The sequence below is a fragment of the Temnothorax curvispinosus genome, unplaced genomic scaffold (assembly GCF_003070985.1).
Source record: "Temnothorax curvispinosus isolate PA1 unplaced genomic scaffold, ASM307098v1 QBEX01007977.1, whole genome shotgun sequence".
Classification (NCBI taxonomy): Eukaryota; Metazoa; Arthropoda; class Insecta; order Hymenoptera; family Formicidae; genus Temnothorax; species Temnothorax curvispinosus.
Genome location: NW_020217757.1, coordinates 1,865 through 11,249, shown reverse-complemented (window position 1 = coordinate 11,249; position 9,385 = coordinate 1,865). Strand labels below are relative to the sequence as shown.

Here is a 9,385-nt window from a genome sequence, read left to right as displayed (position 1 = left end):
CATAGGTCCGGAAATGAGCCGTTTCCGAATTATAGCCACTTTTATGTTCAAAAATCGTAATTTAGAAGCCGCTTGACATCCCCCTTTCTTAATTATTTCTTAAACTAAAAATTTTTATTTTTAAATATCAGCTAATTCATTAAAACTTAAACGATCCATTGATGAATACGGAAAGATTAGATACAACCTAAAAGTAAGGTGTTGTTAAATAATAATTTGAAACTTATTGAAAAACCGTGATTTACTTACTGATTTTGAATAGGCGTGAAAACAACTGATTTCAAGTAGCCGTGAAAACAACTAATTTTGCATAGCCGTGAAAACAACTAATTTCAAGTAGCCGTGAAAACAACTGATTTCTTTTAAAAATAATGTAATCGTACTTACAAATATTGAAAAATTGAAAAAAAAAATTAAAAATATTTAAAAATAAAAATTTTTAATTTAAGAAATAATTAAGAAAGAGGGATGCTAAGCGGATTCTAAATTACGATTTTTGAACATAAAAGTGGCTATAACTCGGAAACGGCTCATTTCCGGACCTATGTTTGTATGAACTTTTTTGCTTGTTTTTGGGTCCCAAATCACCTCCCGAAGTGGAGTAGGCAATTTTTCGGACACCCTGTATATATATGTTATTAAGTTTAAAATAAACTTTTAAATTTGACATCTACTATTTGCTCGTTATTATTGGCTTTTTTCCATTTTTTCCATTTTTCCATTGTTTGAGACACACGCGCGAGATCTTTTAATGCTGCACTTATTTATTATACGCAATTGTTTGGAATGGAATAAGTGTCTTTTATGATACCTCAAATCAGCTGTCATCTTTCTACGTTTTGTTATTTTAATTTAAAGCTTGCGGGAAAGATTAAGTAGCTAGACAATTGAGAAAGCCGAAGATTAATTATAATAGAATGATAATATATAATAATAGATAATCAAAGATTAATAATAGGGTAACTCCAGTATTTACGCCGCGCGGGGTTTTACGCCGCAGATGTCAGAAAAAAATAGAAGGAATAAAGGTACTTGTTCGCAATTATTCTGTTATGAGCCTTTATGCCATATTAGTATTGTGTTGTAATTTCAGTTCTTTACTGTTAATATTAACAAAACTGTCGTGAGTTGAATCGATTTCTCACCGTAGTAAGAAGTGCGATCTTGTGTTACGACCTACGTAAAATAATTACTGTAAGGAATGTAAAAAGTTTAATGGTTATTTCATGATACATAAGTGTAGAGGGATAGTAAATTATGTAATACAGCAAAATACAAGTGCATAGCTCTTGTATTTTTTGTTTAACTTAATATCTTGTATATCCCTCTTGTTTAGAATATACGGTAAGTTAGCATGCGGGATTTATGCCATAGTACAGACACTTTGTAAAACTCGAAATCTCCTATGTGTTCTTGTTCTTTCTTTTTTTAGATCGTATAACAATAATATTTCACCCATGAATGTCATATAACCCACCCCTCTGGGATATATGGCAAAAATGCAAGAGTTTTTAAAAGTTTTTTTTATTAAATACAAAGAATGAATACAATAAAGAAAGATATAGGCTCTCTAGATTAATGCAATGTGAATAGGAGAGGCAATTAGAGCCAAGCGCGGTAATCAAAGCGCAAACAATTTGTAAAAATAAATATATATATATTAACGTACGTTTCGACACATTATTCGTGTCCTCTTCAGCGTTAAAAGTTACATATACGAAGATTAACAAAGATAATAAAAAAGAAGTCGTGTACAAGTCGTAGTCAATAAACGAACAAAGCATAAAAGACGCAGTCAAAATTTAAAAAAACAAGGATTGAAATCCTATGGATGTACCGTTGTCGACATCCCAGATACGCCGGTAAACGCTCGCTCCGCATCCCTCGCATCTTAGAAATAATCTCGCCAGGTTGAAAGACCAGGTGGGTAAGAAAGATTCGAAAGCCCTACCTGTACCATCAAACGGAGTCGCAATGTGGTAGAGGCGTAAATTATTTATGTTAAAATCCGATGACTAATAGATTTACTTACAGAGCAATTGCAGACCGGAATATCGCATTGTAACAACAACTTCACGGTTCGAAACGTCGCGAATGAGTGAGGCATAGGTGGGAAGGTTCCCACGTTACATTTATTCGACCGTGGGAGACTATCCTTGGCTCTAATTGCCTCTCCTATTCACATTACAAAGAATGAATATTTTATATTTCTATTTTTTTTTTATAGTAGTATAGACAGTATAAAGTTTTTATTGGTATAATTCATTTGCCTTAAACATAGTAAATAGTACTTAATAAATTAAGTTTTCCTTAGCTGCGACGTATATACCCCTGAGTTACACCCTATATAAAAAGCTTATATAATGCAATATTAAATACCTTCCGAACTTCCACGAATTGTTATAAAGAATATATTGATTTATAAATAATCTCGCAATATAAATCTTAAATTAATAAGAATAATAATATTTTATAAAAGATTTTTTTTATTTCACTCTATTCTCATGCTTCTTTAATATATTTAATTATATTATGCATATACAATAAATTGTATATGAGAGTAGAGTGAAATAAAAAAAAGCTTTTATAAAATATTTTAAGAGATACATTTATTATACTATCCATTAGAGAAGTGAATTTCTTATTTATATAATTGAATTTACAGATTTTTATTATAATTACAATTATATAAACAAAATTGTAGGAAAAAATGTTAAAATAGAATGGAATAAAAATCAAACTTGCTAAAAATAAAGTTGTTAATAATATTATTATTAAGAGATAGATAACCCGATAAACATATCATTTACTGCTTAATCCTAAACAAGAAATGATAACAAAATTGACAAATTTATTTATTGCATACTCGATCACTTATATCTATATTTAGATTAACTTAAAAAGTGAGCGTGCAATAAATATAATCAAATTTATAGTATTAAAGAGGTATATATGTTAGATTTCAAAATAAATAGATCAATGTATTATAATTTTTCGTTTAGGTTAAGTAAATAATACGTTATCGGATTGATAAAATTATTTTTTATTATAAAAAATATAAGATACAGCCGGTACGAGCCGGCTAAAATAATCGGTAAAAGTGTAAAATTTAGAAATTCAAGTCGGTATTCATGCATAACCGGTTCTTATTTTAAGGCCGTCTTAAGTAATGTCTTAAGATGCGCCGCTAATACGTACGATTCTGTGATTGGTTCATAACATCTTAAGATCACATAGTCTTATAAAAATAAGATTCGACTATAAATACCGGCCTTCAAAATTATATAATTGGCGACATCTACCGCTGTTACATCACGGCTCGAATAAAAATAAAAAATAATGTAAACAGCGATATAATTTGTTATTTATCCTTTTAGCACTACTGTCTCAACGTAATGAAAAAGGCCCTCTCTTTTATTATTTCGGGGGAGTCGTCCGCATACATTGACTATAATCCGGGACTGGCGAAAGGATTCGTTATTAGAACGGTGCGTGGAAAGAAAGAAAGATAAATATTTTATTCTATAGTAGAATTAACGGAGAAAAATGGTGATGTGGGATGAGTGTTTTAAGGTGAAATAAAACGAAAAAAGTTTGAAGCGCGCGCGTAGCGCGCGTGTGTGCTAGTCTATAATAAAAAAATCCATGGAGACGCGAGAAGTTGTTGTTTGGAGTCGAATATCTCGCACGTAGTGTTGTCGCTTTTCCGCGCGTCTGATTGGCCGGTCGAAGCCGGGTGATCGAGATCGCGGCGAGTTCCGCGAATTTCGTGCGTGTGCGTCGTGATCAATCGTGATGTGACAGTTCGCGTCGTGTCGTTAGGAGGTTAATATTATTATTAATGTGATCTCTCATCATTAAATACGATCGTTTAATTCCGAATTTCGGTCGCGTCACGCAAGGATCGAAGTGACGACGGCGATCGAGATCGCGGCGAGTTTGGCGAGTTTCGCGCGATGTGACGTGTGTTCGCGTGGTGTGTTTTGCGAGGTTAGTAGGATTTTTTATTATATATAATCCACTATTGTATATAATGTATGTGGATAATTATATTTTACATTAATATTTTTTAACGCAATGACGTTTGCTCGCGTGGTGTCTCGCGAGGTTAGTTATATTGCTTGCTCGTACAAATCTAATCTAAGGTATACGTTACAGTAACTATAGATTTTTGATACAGATTTATCTTTGTAATCATATACTTTATATATAAGCAGATGTAAGTAATAATTATTGTTTTTGTATTATGTAAAATTTGCCTTATTTTAGATGATACCGATGAATTTAATGTTCGAGAAGATCTGATGGGATTAGCTATTGGTGCTCATGATGCAAATATTCAACAAGCGTGAAAAGTTGATAACATTACAAATATAGTGAGAAGAAAATTCATGCACATTTAAGATATGTAGAGAGGTAATTATAAAAATTATTATCGCTTGTATTATTTCAAAGAGTACTGTTTTATAAAAGTTTACTGACTGTTTTTATCTAAAATATATGTACATATTCGTATATATGTTGCTTATATTGAGCTGGTATACAGAGCTTATCAGATTTCTTTCTCAATCACAGATGCATGAAGCTGTTAAGAAAGACCGTTCTATGCTGGAATACAACGTAACCTAAAAATAGATAGTGACAGTGGCAGAGTCGTGACCATCGCCGCGTGATAGATGATAGTGATAGTGAAATATATATTGACGGCAGGGAGCTGATGCCGAGGAGATCTTTCAGAAAGAAGGTGTATCCAAAATCGCACACGTACGTATATATGTTGATTTGTAAAAGTTGTAAAAGTTAAGAGAACGAGAAAGTGATCGGTAGTTATATGCACGTGTGACAGGCACTATCGGGTAATAAAGATTTCTCCGAAGAATGTTTATATTGTACTTTACTTTCGTTAACTTGAATGCTTTGAATGTACAATCTCGCGTCTTCAAAATATAATAATTCTCAGACACTGTTGAGGAATAATTGTCTAGCACAAAAGGTCCTTTTGTGCTAGATAATACGAGTTGCTACAGAGTGCCTCTAATTGTAAGAATCTCTTCTCCTTTACCCCCTCTTTCTTTTCCCAATCCCGAATTAACACTATTGCGTGGTTCGTATCGCGTGTCATTACCTATTATAAATGTCCTCCTTTTCTCTCGTTTTCTCACGCAGGAACATTTTATATTCAACTATATGGTATACAATTTTGCCGCTATATATTGACCGCAGGGAGCTGATACCGAAGAGATCTTTAAGAAGGAAGGTGTATCCAAAATTGCACATGTATGTACGTATATGCTGTGTTGTAAATTGTAAAAATTGAAAAGAACGAGGAAACGTTCTGTAGCACAATTTATATTGTAGTTATGCTAAAATGATTGTGAATTGAGTCCCTGTTATTCATTATTATAATATAATTTTTATCAGCAATATTAGAGGAGTAACGAAAATTAATTTTATTAAGTATTCAAAGCAATTGATAGTTTTTAGCATTAAGTATTTTCATTTTCTCATAATATGCTTAAAAAATATTGCAGGGGACTTATGAGTTATGCGAAGGAATTGATACTATTAAGATTCATTGGTTATATGAAGTTTGCACACGTCAAGCTTGACATCCTTAAGATCACAATGCATTCTGAAAACGATACCGTGCAGGTTCGTTGGCGTATACGTGGTGTCACAGGCTGGAAGGTATTTTCTATGTTTTGGAAGTAAAATTTGGAAAATACAACATGCCATAATAAGCGCTAACCAGGAAATGTAAGTGTAATCAGTGTTCTAAACATTTTAAAGTTTTTAAAAGTAATATAAAATTGTTCTTATAAACATTAATTATATAATTAATTCAAGTTGTCTATTATTTGAAAAGAACTTGATTTTTAGTTTTGTTTTGTATTCTACCTTCAGAAAAACATAAAATAATTTACATTTCCTAAAATTAATTTTGTTTATGCTATCGGAGAGGAAACGCTTATTATAAAATTGATTATAATACCAAGACAATTATATATAACGATTTCAGATGGTACGACGGCTTTTTTATGTTAATGCTGAATGGAAAAGTCTATAAGCATATTGCGGACAAGATAATGCCTAATCAGTATACAGCCACGAAAAAGAAAGATATGCGCATGGCAGGGAAATTAGCGCTATTCACAGGCTTTGTAAGCATATTTAGTAACAACGAGGATTCTTTGAATTGAGCTCTGTCTTAAAATCGTATCAATTGAAGTGAATCCACTGCTGAGTGCTGAAATTATACGATTTTATCCGTCACAACGAATAGACCAAGAAGAATGCTTTTTCCAGTCGATAGTTTCGAATGTTGCTGACGTATCTATTTCGTTGCAAATGCATCATTATGAAATGATGATCGGTAGTAAATGAGAGATATGTGAATTAAAAAGATGTGTACATTAACTAAACAGTATCTTTGTATGATTACAAACTATCTTCATCTAATTTTTTAGTGAAAATGTCCGAATAATTTGCGTTAGTATTTCTGTGTAAAAAAATATGACGATTATATTACAGTATATCTGACGATTTTAACATAATTATAGAGGTAGGGTGTCTAAATTGTTATCGTACCATCCAAATGTAGCTTTTATATTATTCGGATAGTATCGATATTTTATGCTGCTTAGAAACAAGTAAAAAGTATTTTAAGACACTTGTATCGTTTCCAGAATATAAAAACTTGTGTTTAGATTACAGATATACGTTTTGGGTATTGGCGTATCTATTTCATTGCAAATGTATCATTGTGAAATGATGATCGGTAGTAAATGAGAGATATGTGAATTAAAAATATGTACATTACTTAACCTTTCATCTGATTTTTTAATTTTAGTAGTGACAATGTCCGAATTATTTTGCGTTAGTATTCCTGTGTAAAAAAATATGACGATTATACGATTATATTACAATATATCTGAAAAATGTTAGAAAATAAAACAATTGTTTAAAGGTATCCTGTATATCATAGCATCTATTTGCTTCGCCTGTATGGAATGTTAATAAGGCGTAAGATAATATAATCATTAATGTAATATTTCTTAAATGTATATTTCATACTTAATTTTATTTCATAATTACTATCACATTTATTCCTATGAATCGTTTACATTTATTACGCTGTTATGAGGTAGGATGTGTAAATTATTACCGTTCCATTCAAATGTAGCTTTTATAGTATTATTTATCGTATCGATACCTTAAGCTGTTTATAAAAAAGTAAAAAGTATTTTAAGACGAAAGAAAGATATAGGGATAGAAATATAAAAATATTTATTATATTGCAAATATATTTTTTATATATTAGTTTTTTATATACACTACCGCTCATTAATTTTAATATACAACAGATTTGTTGATTTCTCTGTAAAGGATGAACATCATGATACGTGTTTTGCACAGAAATGAATGCACTTGCTGTTATAAATATTTCACTTGCATGCATCGCATCTTTATATAAATAATATATAAAATTGCAATGCATGCAAGTGTTGAAGGTGTTTATAACAGCAAATGTATTTAACCGAACTCGAAATCAGTATAAGATAAATCAAAGGACTGCAACGTTGAAAGTTCTTATGACTTGTGTGTGGTTGCTGCACTTTTACAAATTCCACAACTTCTTCACAGTCTGCGCGTAAAAATCAACGTGGCACATTAAGTTGTAAAATTATACGTTTGCCTTCTTGGAAAAGTTTTTTTGTCTGCATTATAACGACTAATTTGTTTGAATTTATATAGAAAAAAAGATCACCCGAAACTATATCTTTGGGTCAAGGTTCGATTGATCCCGCTGGAAACTGGGAATCTATAGTTAACGTGACGTACACTATAGATTTTTAGTATTGGCAATCTATAGTTTACGCCACATACACTATACATCTTCGGTCCTAGCGGGAGAAACCAAACGTATATCAAATAATTACGACAAAATGATGTAAATATCTACATATTATTACTGTAAGCGTATGGAATATAATTTATTTACTTGAAAAATACTGTATATTTCAAGAGATTATTTTATTAAATCAAATTATCCAACATCCATTTAATCTTCTGTTGCAAAACTTAATTGCATATTGAAATTTAAAAATGTATACCATATATTTCAAAGATTTGTGCAAAAATGAAATAAGCATAAAGCGGGGAGCACACACTTCTGTATAACGCATAATGCGTAAGCATAAGAAAATTGATTGGTTTAAGCGGGGAGCACACACTTCTGCACAACGCATAATCCGTAAAGGCCATCGCACACAAAATACATAGCTTAACATAAGCGTAGCATAAGACCGCTGGACCAATGAGCATCTTATGTAAATCAATATGGCGACTTTATGCTGGATGCTCATTGGTTTAGCGGTCTTATGCTATGCTTATGCTAAGCTATGCATTTTGTGTGCGATGGCCTTAAGCATAAGAAAATTGATTGGTCCATGCACATGTGCATAAGGAAATAGACCAATCAGTTTTCTTATGCTTACGTATTATGCGTTATGCAGAAGTGTGTGCTCCCCGCTTTAAGTCAATCCAGACGAACTTGCATAACGCATAAACATAAGCATAAGAGATTTGATCGGTCCATATGCATGTGCATAAGGAAATAGACCAATCCGTTTCTTTATGCATATGGTTATGTACCTATGCAAGTTTGTCTGGATAGACTTTTTATTTTCTTATGCACATGTGTATGGACCAATCAATTTTCTTATGCTCACGCATTATGCGTTATGCAGCGGGGTCAATCATGAATCTTTTCCCCTAGGGTGGAAACGTGAAAAATGAAAAATCTCTCTTTCTATTGATGTTAAATAGAAAGAGATAGTCATATAAAACTTTTCACTTTCCACGTTCCACATTAATACATGATTAAGTGTGTGCTTCCCGCTTAACCATCGATATGTAATCTTCCATGAACTGCACATGCGCGCATAGACAAAGACAGCAGGGGCCCATATGCAGCGCTCTCTTTCTATTCCTCTATCGCTTTTTTAGCTTGTTTGCATACTCTATTCATGCTCTATTCTTATATCTCTATGGTTCGTAGTCGCTATATCTTGTCAATATGACAGGTCTCATAATAAGATAGTCGTCAAACTCGTCAACTTTAACTGTTAATATCTCGCTTTGCGGAGCAGAGCGACGCTTTTTTCTGCCAGATTTTTTCGTTTCACGCAAAAACGCGTTGATTAAGCCTAAGTTCAACGAAATCGGTGAGGAGGCATCTATTCTGCACATTTACCAAAAATAGATAGCATTACAAATAAAAGTAATGTACGTATATTATATTGTGTGTAATATATATTAAGTGTTTTCTATTTACATCAAAAAACTCAGATAATTCTCACTTGTAACGTCGTTCTATCCTTTT

At 32.1% G+C, this 9,385-nt stretch overlaps 1 protein-coding gene across 2 annotated transcripts; it reads left to right on the top strand.

The window, feature by feature from the left end:
- The first annotated feature begins 4,628 nt into the window (after positions 1-4,628).
- Positions 4,629-6,525, top strand: LOC112457607. Of its 2 annotated transcripts, none has more exons than XR_003041122.1 (4): positions 4,629-4,764; positions 5,167-5,281; positions 5,532-5,757; positions 6,020-6,525. XR_003041122.1 is itself a non-coding variant. In XM_025020771.1 (4 exons), the coding sequence occupies exons 1-3, from the start codon at positions 4,718-4,720 to the stop codon at positions 5,710-5,712; spliced, it is 339 nt and encodes a 112-aa protein (XP_024876539.1). In that variant the 5' UTR covers positions 4,629-4,717; the 3' UTR covers positions 5,713-5,757; positions 6,020-6,525. The 2 variants fall into 2 exon arrangements, 1 of the variants encoding a protein (XP_024876539.1); XM_025020771.1 differs by having other exon boundaries at positions 5,167-5,277.
- Positions 6,526-9,385: the final 2,860 nt, after the last annotated feature.